The sequence below is a fragment of the Genypterus blacodes genome, unplaced genomic scaffold, assembly GCF_046128005.1.
Source record: "Genypterus blacodes isolate CSIRO-AG114 ecotype Tasmania unplaced genomic scaffold, CSIRO-AGI_Gbla_v1 ptg000214l_1, whole genome shotgun sequence".
In the NCBI taxonomy this organism is placed as follows: Eukaryota; Metazoa; Chordata; class Actinopteri; order Ophidiiformes; family Ophidiidae; genus Genypterus; species Genypterus blacodes.
The window spans coordinates 1,884,780-1,898,535 of record NW_027467013.1 but is presented as its reverse complement, the minus strand read 5'-3'; the positions used below and the strand labels follow the sequence as shown (position 1 = coordinate 1,898,535).

General features: G+C 45.8%; 3 protein-coding genes across 3 annotated transcripts; 2 read left to right on the top strand and 1 right to left on the bottom strand.

The window, feature by feature from the left end:
* Positions 1-307: 307 nt before the first annotated feature.
* Positions 308-2,900, top strand: klhl41a (kelch-like family member 41a). The gene is made up of 6 exons (XM_076169953.1): positions 308-1,405; positions 1,503-1,660; positions 1,756-1,863; positions 1,966-2,151; positions 2,342-2,488; positions 2,581-2,900. Exons 1-6 carry the CDS (start codon positions 323-325, stop codon positions 2,690-2,692), a joined length of 1,794 nt encoding a protein of 597 aa, XP_076026068.1. The 5' UTR covers positions 308-322; the 3' UTR covers positions 2,693-2,900.
* Positions 2,901-3,358: 458 nt separating this feature from the next.
* On the bottom strand, positions 3,359-7,957 carry fastkd1 (FAST kinase domains 1). Its single transcript, XM_076169885.1, has 15 exons — positions 7,657-7,957; positions 7,093-7,572; positions 6,937-7,005; positions 6,727-6,852; positions 6,241-6,639; positions 6,033-6,143; positions 5,813-5,944; positions 5,151-5,637; positions 4,884-4,998; positions 4,674-4,802; positions 4,457-4,588; positions 4,239-4,352; positions 4,016-4,163; positions 3,813-3,927; positions 3,359-3,679 (listed from the first exon to the last, which is right to left on the bottom strand). The coding sequence occupies exons 2-15, from the start codon at positions 7,425-7,427 to the stop codon at positions 3,584-3,586; spliced, it is 2,508 nt and encodes an 835-aa protein (XP_076026000.1). The 5' UTR covers positions 7,428-7,572; positions 7,657-7,957; the 3' UTR covers positions 3,359-3,583.
* Positions 7,958-8,260: 303 nt separating this feature from the next.
* ppig (peptidylprolyl isomerase G (cyclophilin G)) lies at positions 8,261-13,723 on the top strand. Its single transcript, XM_076169886.1, has 13 exons — positions 8,261-8,396; positions 8,985-9,074; positions 9,172-9,246; positions 9,337-9,444; positions 9,606-9,650; positions 9,740-9,827; positions 9,940-9,969; positions 10,079-10,218; positions 10,319-10,496; positions 10,579-10,767; positions 10,857-10,938; positions 11,085-11,224; positions 11,844-13,723. The coding sequence occupies exons 2-13, from the start codon at positions 9,014-9,016 to the stop codon at positions 12,766-12,768; spliced, it is 2,061 nt and encodes a 686-aa protein (XP_076026001.1). The 5' UTR covers positions 8,261-8,396; positions 8,985-9,013; the 3' UTR covers positions 12,769-13,723.
* Positions 13,724-13,756: the final 33 nt, after the last annotated feature.

Genomic DNA, 13,756 nt, shown 5'->3' with positions numbered 1-13,756 from the left:
GTTAGCCGGTTTTCTTTATAATCCTAATATATGAGCAGAGGAAATCATCACCGGTTATTCCTGTGTGATTATCTAACAATATTGTTACTAATCACCAGGGTTACCAAGCGCCACAGTTGTTTTTGTAGGATGACAGCTGGGTGATGCCGGCAGCTCTCCGCTTTGGACATCCGGAATGCTTCACGGATTGGGTGGTTTGCTATTTTTAGAGGGGCTTGGTTATATTGAAGTGGCCTCAGACCTGCCTGCCTATAGTTCTCTCTCTTCACCCGTCGGGACAGACAATTGTGATCTGGAGCCTCTTCGTTCCCTGCCGCTCAGAATGGATCCCCAAAGTTTGAGAGAAGATTTCCGTCTATTTCAGACCACTTTGCTACAGGACGGCCTGAAGGAGCTTCTGAATGAGAACAAGTTCATTGACAGTATACTGAAGGTTGGAGACAGAAGCTTCCCCTGCCATAAACTCATCCTGGCAGCATGCAGCCCTTATTTCCGTGAGCTTTTCTTCTTTGACGATGGCAAGGAAGAGGACAAGAAGGAAGTGGTTCTGGAGAATATGGATCCCAGCGTTATGGAGATGATTATTAAGTACATGTACACAGCAGAGATGGAGATCACAGATGATAACGTGCAGGAGGTTTTGGCTGTGGCTAATCGCCTCCAGATCCCCTCGGTCTTCACGGTTTGTGTGAATTATCTCCAGAAGAAGCTGTCGCAGAAGAACTGCCTTGCCCTCTACAGACTGGGGGTGACGACCAACTGCCACAGACTGGCGGTCGCAGCTCGAGATTACATCGCAGATCGGTTTGAAACCCTAGCCAAGGAGGAGGATTTCTTAGATCTCTCCCCACACGAAGTCTTTGCTATTATCGGAGCGGATGCACTGAATATAGAAAAAGAGGAGGTTGTGTTCGAGTCCCTCATGAAATGGATCAGGAAAGACAAGGAGAACCGCGGGAAAACCTTAAACGAGGCCTTTGACTGCATTCGTTTCCGTTTACTCCCAGAGAAGTATTTCAAGGAAAAGGTAGAGAAGGACGAGCTCACCAAGTCTGATCCTGAGATCCTCAAGAAAATCAAAGCCATCAAGGAAGCTTTTGCAGGGAAACTCCCTGAGAGGAAGAAGGAAGAAGATGGCGAGGGAGAGGAGAGCCCGTTGCCTGGTTACCTGAACGATAACCGCAGATTTGGCATGTACGCCAGAGACATGCTGCTGATGATTAACGACAAAGCTGCTGTGGCTTATGATGGCGAGGAAAACGAATGCTTTCTCGCCGCCATAACGGAGCAGATTCCCCGAAACCACGTCAGTATGATTTCAAAGTCCAATAAGATGTATGTTTTGGGAGGATTGTTCATAGATGAAGAGGAGAAGGAAAGTCCCCTGCAGTGTTACTTCTATCAGGTAGAGGAGCTTGTTCATGCTCACTCATTCTTTCTTTTAAGTTTCAGATGTCCTCAGTTCCTCACACGACAGACTGATCTAACCTTCTGTTTTTCAGCTGGACAGCCTGACCAGCACGTGGTTCGCTCTGCCACCCTTGCCCTCGCCTAGATGTCTGTTTGCTATGGGGGAATTTGACAAACTCATCTTTGCTGTGGCCGGAAAGGATTTACAGTCCGATGAGTCTCATGACTCTGTTTTGTGCTATGACACAGAGTAAGTTCCCTGCATCAACCCTTTGCTGATGTTGGGTCATTGTATTGCTATCAGAAGCTTCAGGAGGTTTCTCTGCTTCCTCATCTGCCCTCTAGAAAAATGAAGTGGAGTGAAGCAAAGAAGTTGCCTCTGAAAATCCACGGCCACTGCGTCGTCTCTGAGAACGGGCTGGTGTATTCCATCGGAGGAAAAATGGATGATGAGTAAGAACACAAGCTAGAACATAGATGTGTTTCTTAAGTCAATGTTCTTATCATTGGATGAACCTATTTGGACATTCTGTTGTCTGTTGTTTTCATTAAAAGCAAAACAACCAATAAGATGTTCACATACAACCACAAGAAGTCAGAGTGGAAGGAGGTGGCTTCCATGAAGACGCCCAGGTCCATGTTTGGAGCCGTTATTCACAACGGGAAGATTATTGTGGCAGGAGGAGTGAATGAAGACGGACTCACAGCTGCATGTGAGGCCTACGACTTTGGAACCAACAAGTATGAACTTCTATCATCTATCTTTGAGCACATTAGTTACAGAGTTACATACACAACATGGCCGTATTCACCTTCAATGTCAAAACGGTCCAGATGTTCGATGAAAGTGATTTTGTAGGGCTAGAAAACAAAAACATGAAGTGATACATTGAATATATAAATGAATAATGTCCCCTCTCGTTTGTTCCAGGTGGTCACAGTTCACAGATTTTCCCCAGGAGAGGAGTTCAATCAGCTTGGTGAGCTGTGGGGGGCTGCTGTATGCAGTGGGAGGCTTTGCTCTGATGGAGAATGAGGACAAGGAGTGTGCACCCAGTGAAATGATTGACATCTGGCAGTAAGTGATGATTTGTATTGACTTTTTATAACAGAAGCGGTCAGTTCTAAATCGGGCAGTGGTTCTCAACCCTATTACAACTCTCTCACCAGGTATGAAGATGACAAAAAGCAGTGGAGTGGGATGATCAAAGAGATGCGCTACGCAGCCGGAGCGTCGTGTGTGTCCATGCGCCTGAATGCTGCCAGGATGCCCAAACTGTAACGGCTCAGTCCCATTGGTTTGACTGATGGCTCACAGTTATATCGGACATGTGCTCATTAGTAGTTGTGGGTTTTTTAAATCATATTTTTAACTGGCTTAGTTTTGGGTCATCAGGACCTAAAATAGAACAGTGACTTTTTCTATTGCTTCTGATTTGCTGTCACACACACCTCTGTTAAGGATCTGCACTTCCTCCCCTTAAATGTGAGATTATAACTGGAACGAGTAAAAAGGTTTGTAAAGAAATTCAGTTTTCCTTTTGTCAGTTTGGTCATTTTTCCATTCATTAGTCATATGTCAGATTTAAAACAAGTGAGGCCAACAGTTACTCTTGGCAGAATGTCTGGTAATATTCACAGTCACACTGGTTGAAGGGCAGCGAGTACGTTTGTTCAATACCTGAACAGTGACATGGTGGTACCGACTCTGAACCTTAGCCTGAGCTGAGACTCATCTGACTGCAACCAATGTTCACACATAACCAGCAATCCCACATTATCTCATTCAACACCAAACCATACATCCTTTCACCAGTGGACGACCTCTATCCTTACCTGCCAACATTAAATGTGTATTTGGAGGTCATTAGAGGCCCAAAACAAAGAAATTCCACACTAGTTTAGCTTGAGCCTGCTGAAAAGTGACTTTATAAAGAATACCAGAATGTAGAAAGCAGAAAAGTTCATTTATTTAGAAAGTTATCTTAATACAAAAGCATAAGACGGTTCCACATGAACATGAATGAGACTTTAAGCTCTTTGGATAAAAAAGAGCACTTAATATGATTAAGTATATGAGGACATCGCATAATTCCAAGAACTGAGCGCAGAGCTCAAGACTGAAATGTAACAACAATAATTATTACATATTAAGGTCAATAAATAACAGCCCTCAAGATGAAAGCTCTCCAAATATTTTCTTCTTCAGATATTCCTTCCAGGCATCTTGAGTGGAAAGCTCCATGGAGTTCAGCTCAAAATGAGGGATCTGGAAAAAATGAATTCATGTTTGAGTGCAGTTCTTTGGGTTTGTTTGTTTTTTAAATCACAGACTTTTGCTGCAATCCAGTAGAAGACATGTAGATACTCAGATCGTGTCACCTTGGTGTCTAAACCCTCACCTGCACAACACGATATCCCAGAATTTCAAGGTGTCTCTTTTGCATCACGGGTTCGCCTCTTACGTGATGAGAATGTTTGCAGAAGGACTTGAAATCGAGGAAATCCACCGCAACGCTGAGATTGAAGCAGAAACACAATTGGGAAAACGTCATTCACTTCCATGTGGCCTGGTTATTGATGTTTTGTTTTGGTGGATCCCTACCGCTGTGCTCCAGGCGGCGGCGGCTCATCCTGGTCGTTTTCCGGTGAGCTGCTTGTCCACTCAACCTTTCCTCTGTTCTGGATCTTGAGTGTGCTCAGTTCGCTGTAGGCCACTGGTTGATGGTGTTTGTCCAATATGCATTCAAAGTCTGGAAGGACAAAGAAAGATGCTTCAGGTCTGTGCTCCGTTTTCTTTACTATGAAATGAACCAGATCTTACTCACCTATAGTATAAAAATATGGAGTGACGACTGCTGCTCGGACGAATTTCATACCGCCCAGAATCTCCCCCAGCATTTTGTGGATTTGCTGCAGTACAGGATTGATGGAGCCGTTCCCTGGAGAATGTTTCCAACAAGGAGTTAATTCCTGCATTCATTTGAATTCTTCCCTAAACCAGTACGTCTTTAAGTACTGGGAATGTTGGGACTCGGACGTTTACCTTTTTTCTGCAGTTGCAGGCAGTATTGGTCATGGAACCAGGGGATCTGAAACTCGGGACACTCCAGACAAACGGCGCGATTGAGCTCCATAAGACGCAGCCGGATTCGCATGTTGAGGCTATCAGATACGGCTGTAAAGTATAGAGTGAAAGCAGTGATGCATAATAAGAAACTTTTGAATCTTTGGATACACTTCTATGCTGTTTGATGACATACTTTCTAATTGGGTATCCAGCTTTCCCAAAAAGTCTATGCTGAAAATTTCTCTGACTAATTCCTCAGGAAAGCGGTCGACCACTGCAAAGGTGTACGCCAGGAACACGAGCAGATGAGGGTCAGAGGAACCTGCAAATACAGAGAGAGAAAGGAGTTAGTGTGACCTTTAACACACACATATACACACACAGAAACTGCCTTTTGACTTACTGATCTGAGGAGTGAGGCGGTCAATGAAAACATCAAACATCTCATCTGCACTTGGAGCGTCATAATTCAGGATAGCAAACGGCAGCAGGGTATTATAAGTCGCCGAGTGGTGAATCTGACCCATGATGAAAGAAAAATGCAATTGATATACATATGATGCATGTATTTGTGTGTGTGTGTGTGTGTGTGTGTGTGTGTGTGTGTGTGTGTGTGTGTGTGTGTGTGTGTTGTTTGAGACTGAACGTGTTGCGCCGTCTCTTTCAGCACCTTGTCAATGTCCTGGATGGCAACACTTGCTATTCGGTCCATCAAAGGAGGGCAGAGGTGGTTGATCTTGGTTAGGAAGAGGGCCAACTCAGAGACGTTGGTCCAGTTTATTTGGTCCATCAACCTCTGCAGTGTGATGATCACCTCTTCCACCAGCATTTCATCAAACCACTCCCCGGCGATAAACTTCACCTCGTCCAGCACAAAGTCCAGCCGGTCGGCTTTCTGCAGTCTGTCGTGCCCGCTTCGGTTCAGAGCCTGCAGCAGATGCACATACTTGCTGGGGGTGCTGTGGCGGTAGGAGGGGTCGTTGCGCACCCCCTTGGCGACGACCAAGGCGATGGCGCTCAGGTCGTTGAGATTGCACTGGGGCACCACCGCATCTAACCGAGAGGTCGCCTTCTCGTCCAGCCGGGGACACGGCAGCATGGAGAGGACGCGGGTCAGCATGGTCACTTCGTAGGGGATGAAACTGCCTTGCAAAAACCTACACACACGCACACGCACACGCGCACACACACACACACACACACACACACACACACACACACACACACACACACACACACACACACACACACACACACACACACAGTCTTTCTAGGAGCAACTCAAAACAAAGCATTCAGAGAACCTTTGGTGGCTCAAATGTAAACACTTACTTGACCAAAATGTGTCTGAGTTCCGTGAGGAGTTCAGGGACCTGGTAGTGCAGGAGAGTGAAGGCCTGGGTGATTCTGGCCACCTCCACTGGCCTGTAGACATGGATGTTTCTTTGGACGACTGATGAAATTCTAGAAAGCAATTTAAAGATGGTGACAATTCATACAATATTTGAGCGTTCTAGCTTCCACACGCCAATGAAAAGAGACAAGAACTCACTTGCGAATTAAAATAAGATTCCTACACTTTATCTCCTCCAGTATTTCGGCTACAGCCAGGGCCTGCTGTGCGTTTAACTCATCTGCCAGCAGGAGAGCTGTGTTCTCCAACCTAAGAGGAATGAAACCACATGGTAGATTCGTGAGACTTTCAAGAATTGGATTAGTTTTGATTTCCACAACGTATAGACGCAACTAAGAGAACAAACCCTTCTCTCGTTTCCACGCTGGCCATGGGAGCCAGTGCGGCAAACAGTTTAGTGAAGGAAATACAATCAGTGGACGAATCGATCAGTTCTGTTAGCCTTCGCTTGGCAGCCAGTCTGAAGTCGCATCTGTTGAATTGCAGAGACTGAGAGAGACTGAGGACCAAGTTAATGGTTTCTGCATCCATTCTGGGAACGTTGCAGACCAGGATTTGGTTGCATTTCTCCAGCAGAGGCCAGTGGCTGAACTTCATGCTGCACAGGAACTGGACCACCCGCCGAGCGTTGTTGTAATCCGAGGGCTCCATGGTGTCCAAAAGATGGCCGACTCTGCTGAGGAGGGCGTCCCGTAGACGAAGAGAAACCAGGGGTGCCACGTTAACCATCAGTACAGTTAGGATCCTGTTCCCACAAAGACAGAGGAGAAATCGTCAACGTAATAGATTCAAGCTTTGTCGGATATTTGATGGCATTAATCTGATCACCTACATTGCGTCATCAATAGTAGATAGTTTTCGAGACAGGATATTGGTGATCTGGCCCATGAGAGGACTGAACTGGAGGTATTGATCGTGGATACAGACGGCAAACTTTGATAAGGACGCCATGGAGAATCTGCAAAACACATGAGTCTGTAACGTCTCCATAGCAACCAGGAAAGTCACACACAAACAAACATCATCCAGTCATCTGTCATACCTGTCCAATCTTTGCCAGGCTTCTGAAACCAACTGCTGAACAAGAGAGTCGTGAGGCTCCATGTGAAGCCTAAACCACAATAATGCATTTTCATATTTCATATATATATCTCATTATTTAAAATATATCATTTAAAAACATTGTGTTTTAGTGTACCTGAGGAAGTTGTACAGTGTGTCGACCAACACAGAATCATCCATGTTGCCGATTTTGTTCTCTGCCAACACACGGAGGGTCAGGAACTCTGGGTGGCTCCTGGTGAAGTCAACAGTCCGGAGTATCTGTGGTTTGTATTTCTGAAAGTGCCACAGCATCTTGACAGCACAGCCCACATGCTCCACTGTCAGCTTGGCCTTGTTCCTGCCCACCAGCTCAAACACCTGATCTTCAGCTGAGCAGACCTGCAGCTGCTCCAGGACCTGGTCTCGGTTCACGGCCGTGCCATGAAACAGCCTCCGGATGCAGGAGTTGGCACAGCGAAGCCGAAACATCACCACAAGATCTCCTGTGAGCTCCTTCAAGTGCTCACTGAGGTCCTCATTCTGGTCACTGACCTCTCAAAGTCACACCAGCAATCAAGCTCAACCAACTTGGATCACATCCAGAGCTGAGAGGGAGCAGATTCCTTTTGGATCTCTGATGAATGAAGACAAACAGTGATGTCACAGCTGAGTTCAGGTTAAATGTGTGTGTACTCACGTGGATGAGCAGAGCAGTTACCTCAGACACGCTGACAGCAACACACTCCGCTTGCAGACAACTTCTTTCATTTAATCTATCATACATTTGTTGAGTTCATATCTCGCCATTACATATAAGATGACAGTAAAACCACTCTTGTAAAGTCGGCGCTACCTAGCATGTGCGCTTACAACATTGACTTCCCTAAGCGGTCACGTAGAATGAGGGTTATTTGCCCCCGTGTAAGTCTATAAGGAGCACGTTCTACTGCTTTTGATTTAAACACGATATGTTCTATATTAAGTTTGATGGAAAAATATGTTAAATTGGCGTCAAAAAGTTATGACATTGCCAGTGTTCATAATAATAATAAATGGAAATTAGATATATATTGGTATATAAATATATATATTGGTAATACACAGTAAACAACTGTAATAAACTGTAACATTAGTAACGCCAATCGTGTGTCAACTTGACTTAAATATTCGGGTAATAATGTCTTTATTTATGTGGCGATGAGCTACTAAACAGACACAAACGCTATAACAGCCATAACTTGAGTAGATACACCCTAAAAGACAAAACTCAGGGCAGGACAACTTCCGGGTACTTGCCGGCGTGCCTCGTTCCCTTGCGTACGCACGCACGCGACTTCACATACGTCGACGTCCCTGCCGCGCCATCTTTAGAAAATACATCTGGAGCCTGAATGAAACTTCATATTTGTTGTTTGTGAGATCTGTTCGCTGCGTGGGTTTAACCATTTCGTTCTACGGGTGAGTTCATTACATAGTCTTATCTCGTGGCGACGAGCGTGTAGCTAATATACCGACGTTGTGTTCACGTGTTGTTGGGAGAATCCGTGTAAATGTATGCTAACGTGACCATGCTAGCGCCAACATCAGGCCGAGTGTGAGGCTCAGATGGAGACTGGAGGCGCAGGAAAATACGATAATAAAGCGCATTTGTTAGTGTATTTGTTGTTTTTATCGTGGGAGATATCGAGCTAAACACGTGGAACTATATTGTTGTCGCGACCTAGCCAACCCGGGTGTTTGGTTTTGAGTCAACAACAAACTAAGCTAACTAGCCGCCGCCTCTTAGCCGTGGCGGCGTTAACCTTGTCGGTGAAGTTTCCGTGTTGTCTCTCAGTGTGCAGCAGGGAACCAGAGCTGATACCAGCTTTCTCTATTCAATATCAGTGTTTCGTTATGAGCGCTCAGTTTTAATGTAGAGAGGCACGCGCTCTGCCACGCGGGGCTGTTAGCCAATATTCCGCCAAAACGCGCAGCTCACTGACGAATGACGCGGTTACTGGATGTGAACACCTCTCGGTTAACTTCATATTGTCTCTCTCTCTTCAGTCAAGTGGTCCGCCGACTCAGCTCAGATCATGGGGATCAAGGCTCCGCGCCCTCGGTGCTTCCTTGACATTGGGATCAGTAATGTTCTTGGTAAGAATGAAACCTAAAACTCTATTATTGCTGTGGACGATCACTATGCGATCCGAGTCCAACTGTCTAACCAAAACACTTCCGTTTGTCTTCACAGTTGGCCGGGTTGTGGTGGAGTTGTTTACAGATGTTTGTCCCAAAACCTGTGAGAACTTCCGCTGCCTCTGTACAGGTGAGATGAGAAGAGCCTTCACCTGTGACCTAAAGACTGCTGCCATGTTATGTTGTGTTTGTTCTAAAGTGCTGTTGTTGTGTTAACCAGGTGAGAGAGGCATGGGGAAGGGAACAATGAAGCCTCTGCATTACAAAGGATGCCTCTTCCATCGGATTGTAAAGGATTTCATGATCCAGGGAGGAGACTTCAGTGAAGGTGTGTGTGTGTGTGTAAAGGTTGATGATTAACTTTTCTTTATTGTTTGGACTCTCTAGTCTGTGGATGTCTTTGTTTTTAGAACAACATAACGACCGTGGCACAGTATAATCACTGATTTCTAAGTGTGGCATGCTTAAATCCGCTCTGTTCTATGACAGGAAATGGACGAGGAGGTGAATCCATCTATGGAGGCTTTTTTGAAGGTAAAGAGGCGACCGTCAGAGCTGTCAGTTGTAAATCCGCGCCAACGTTGGCTTCAAGATGGCAGTACACTCTTCTCCTTTCCCCCCAGATGAAAGCTTTGCTGTCAAACACAACAAGGAGTATCTGCTGTCCATGGCAAACAGGGGCAAAGATACAAACGGATCACAGTTTTTCATGTAAGTGTGTGGTCTCTTTGGTATATGAATCATTGGCTCTGTTGTGTCTTAAGCTTTCTGTTAAATTGCATTTTGTCTTCTTTTTCTTGAACCTTTCGCTCTGATGCTTCAGAACAACAAAGCCTTCGCCCCATCTGGACGGGTACGTATCGCTCCACTACACCTACACCTCTGATTCACTCATTCTGTTTGCTTGCTGGCCTTGTGTGTGTTGTGTGTGTGTGTCGCTCATCTCCACTGTACCTTTCCAGTGCCCATGTTGTGTTTGGTCACGTGATCTCCGGCCAAGAGTACGTTCAAACCATGGAGAACCAGAAAACGGATCATAACAGTAAACCGTATGCGGACGTGAAGGTTCTGAACTGTGGCGAGCTCATCCCAAAGTCTAAAGGTTTGTTTTTTTTATTATTTCCTACATGAATTTCAGGCTTCGATCTGCTTCATTTGCTGCCGTTCAAAGCTGAGCCAGTAACCAAATCAAATGTTTGCAGCAAAGAAAATTGAAAAGAAGAAGGAACGTGCGTCCTCTGGATCCAGCAGCAACTCCAGCGAGTCTGAGAGCTCGACAGAATCCTCCTCCGATTCAGAAGAGTCAGATAAAGAATCAAAGAAGCAGAAAAAGAAGATGAAAAAGCAAAAGAAGAAACAGAAGAAGAAGGAGAAGAAAAGGTGACATGTTCTCTCATAAACATATAATCTGTTATGTAAACAGCCACGAGTGTCTCCATGCTGAGCCACGATGTCTCCTTAGGTCAGAGGCTGAGAGCGTGGAGGAAAAGGAAGAAGACGAGGAGTTGGGTAAACCTCTGGTACGTCCTGAGGAGATTCCCCCCATCCCTGAGAATCGTTTCCTCATGAGGAGAAGTCCTCAGCTGGCCGACACTCCCAAAGAGGACGCCGGGAAGGATCAGAGGAGCAGAGAGGACAAACCCCGGGAGAGGTCAGTCTGGTGAAATACTGTCTATTACCTCATTTCTCCTTTTTCTTCTTAGTTTTTCAAATGTCATCTTTTGTTTCTGCCCCACCCAGGAAATATAACTCACAGTCCAGATATTACAGGAGGCCAGAAATGACGAGATCAGGCAGGAAGATCAAAGGCAGAGGACCAAGGGTGAGTGGAACTCTTGGCGTGCGTGCGTGCGTGCGTGCGTGCGTGCGTGCGTGCGTGCGTGCGTGCGTGCGTGCGTGTGTGTGTGTGTGTAAAGCAAAGAAAAGAAGCGAGTCACTGAGTAATCTTGGGTCATTTCTCTCCTCCAGCGCTATCGGACCCCATCGCGGTCTCGCTCACGGTCCAGAGATCGCTTCAGGCGCAGCGACACGCCGCCACACTGGCGTCAGGAGATGCAGCGTCAGAGGATGAGGGCCATCACTGGAGAGCGGTGGATTAAAGGAGACAGGTAGGAGATGTTTCTCCTTTTTTAAAGATAATGTGAATGCTTCTAACTGAATCCTGTGTCAGACATACAGTCACCTACCAAAGCACTCTGTTGGTTCAGATCCACCTTTATGTCATCACTCATCATCCCCTGGTAGCATTAAAGCAAACCTGTTGGGTTGCAAATAGTTTCCACTCCCCACACACACACACACACACACACACACACACACACCTGCTGGACTGCGGCCTTGGTTATTTGTAGCTGACGCTCTGTCATTCAAAGAGGCCACACGTGTGATGACTGATTTGTGTGGAACGCAGAGCACAGTAATGTTGGTTAAACAAGAACATTTGAACGCTGTGTGTGTGTGTGTGTGTGTGTGTGTGTGTGTGTGTGTGTGTGTGTGTGTGTGTGTGTGTGTGTGTGTGTGTGTGTGTGTGTGTGTGTGTGTGTGTGTGTGTGTGTGTGTGTGTGTGTGTGTGTGTGTGTGTGTGTGTGTGTGTGAACAGGAAGGAGAGCATTATTTAAATAATTGAATACAGTTGCTGATGTAATCGACGACTCCCTGTATGTAAACGTTCTCTCCCCATCTGTGATGTCGGTCGTCTGTAGACATTTTCTCTGCCTTGTTTTGCAGAGGTGATGTGGATGACGACAACAAAGCGGCAGGAAGAGAGAAACTGGCCTCCAAATCAAAGCATGAACACACAGCCGAGAGCAAAAGAGACAAGAAAACTCCGTCTCGCAGATCCAAGAGCAAAGACAAGGACGCGTCAGAGAAAGAGGAGAAGCATAGCAAACACAAGGCCAAGAAACGAGCCCGATCACAGAGCAAGGAGAAGAGCAGGTCCAAAAGCAGAGGGAAGGAACACAAGTCCACAGGCGAGGACAAACGAGGTCGCTCAAAGAGCAAAGACAGAGACACCAATAAGAAAGAAAAGGAAAAGGAACAATCTGATCAAGGCAAAGAAAAAAGTAAGCGCAGTGATTCCAACGAGAAGATTAAAGACGACGCTAAAGGACGAAACGGTGAGGGAGTCACAAAGTCACCAAGCAAGGAAAGGAAGGACGGGCACAGATCGAATAGTAGGAACAGGGACAGACAGGACCGGGACAAAGAGGAGAGACGAGAAAAAGACAGGGACAGGGCCCGGGGACACAGTAGGAGTCCAGACCGACGGCACCACAGTGAAAGGGAGGATAAGAAGCGAGGGACGTCCAAGAGTAAAGGCCACGACACCAGGAGCCCCGATAGAAACAAGACTAGAGAGTCGCAGCGAAGCAGGCGCTCCAGAAGCAAGAGCGCTAGGGACCACAGAAAAGACGAAGACCGAGACTCCAGGCACAGGAAGAGGTCCAAGAGCAGGCGCGACAGCAGCTCCTCCAGCGACAGAGACGGGAAACGCAGACAAAGGAGCCCCGATTCCAGACGGAGACGAGCGCGCAGTACCTCCAGATCCAAAGACAGAAGGAGCCCGAGAGCAGATAGCACGAAAAACAAGAAAAGGAACGACAGCAAGAGGTATGAGTCCAGCTCCAGCTCCAGCTCCGACAGCGACTGAGCCCCTTTAGAGTCCTGAAGCAGTAGAGAGGCGTTTCCTGCGTCTATTTTGTACTCGCCGCACACGGTGGAGGTGAGGTTTCTTCATACTGGACATGTTGCTTCAGCTGCTAAAGCCCCTCAGAGCAAATACACATCACAAACACCTGACTGTTGGAAAGCAGAAGACATATGTGAGGAATTACAATCAGGTCCATTTTAATTTAGCAACCTAATAGAAATACAGATTTACTAGTGAATCATTCAGACAGATGATTTGACTGCAGAGTAGCTCGCTGAAGTTTCATGCCCAGTAGAGAAAACGGTAAATAGATGAAGACGAAGACGGCGAGTATGAAATAGACTCGACATGCGACTTAGGAAATGACAAAACTACTCAATCGTCCATGAACAGCGAAGGACGCTCTGACGGTTTACAGTCGAGAGCGTCTCCCAAGTTCTCCTGCAAACGTTTTTGCTTCAATAGTTGAAATCGCATTTAAAATTTGTTTTAAAAAAAAAAAAGAAAAGAAAAGAAAGGTAAACAGATCATTTTTAAAGTGTTCTTTTCTACTGTACTATGATTTCATGTTATTTAATGCATTTCCAGTCGGTTATGGGATGAACAAGTGATTTGGTTCAGCTGGAGTCGGACCTTTTAGTGCGTCAGTGAGGAACAGTTGTCTTTTTCTTTTCTTGCATGTTTTCCCTGATATCAAAAAAAAAAACAAAAAAAAAAACGAGCGATCCCGAGCTGATTCCTGTTGACCTAATGCTTTTTTCTATAAACCATATTGCGTCACCTATAGTTTACATGTGAGGTTAAAGGTCACGCTGTATCCTGTAGGTACCATATCAAGTTTGTATAACGTTTTGTTTCGACTAGTTTTTTTTGTTTTTGTCAAACTGCATTATTTTTTTAAACTGACCGACCATCATTAGCGCCAAACTTTACAATAATAAACAGTGATATCAGAGGTTTGGGTCTGTGTTTGTGATTCAGCTACATG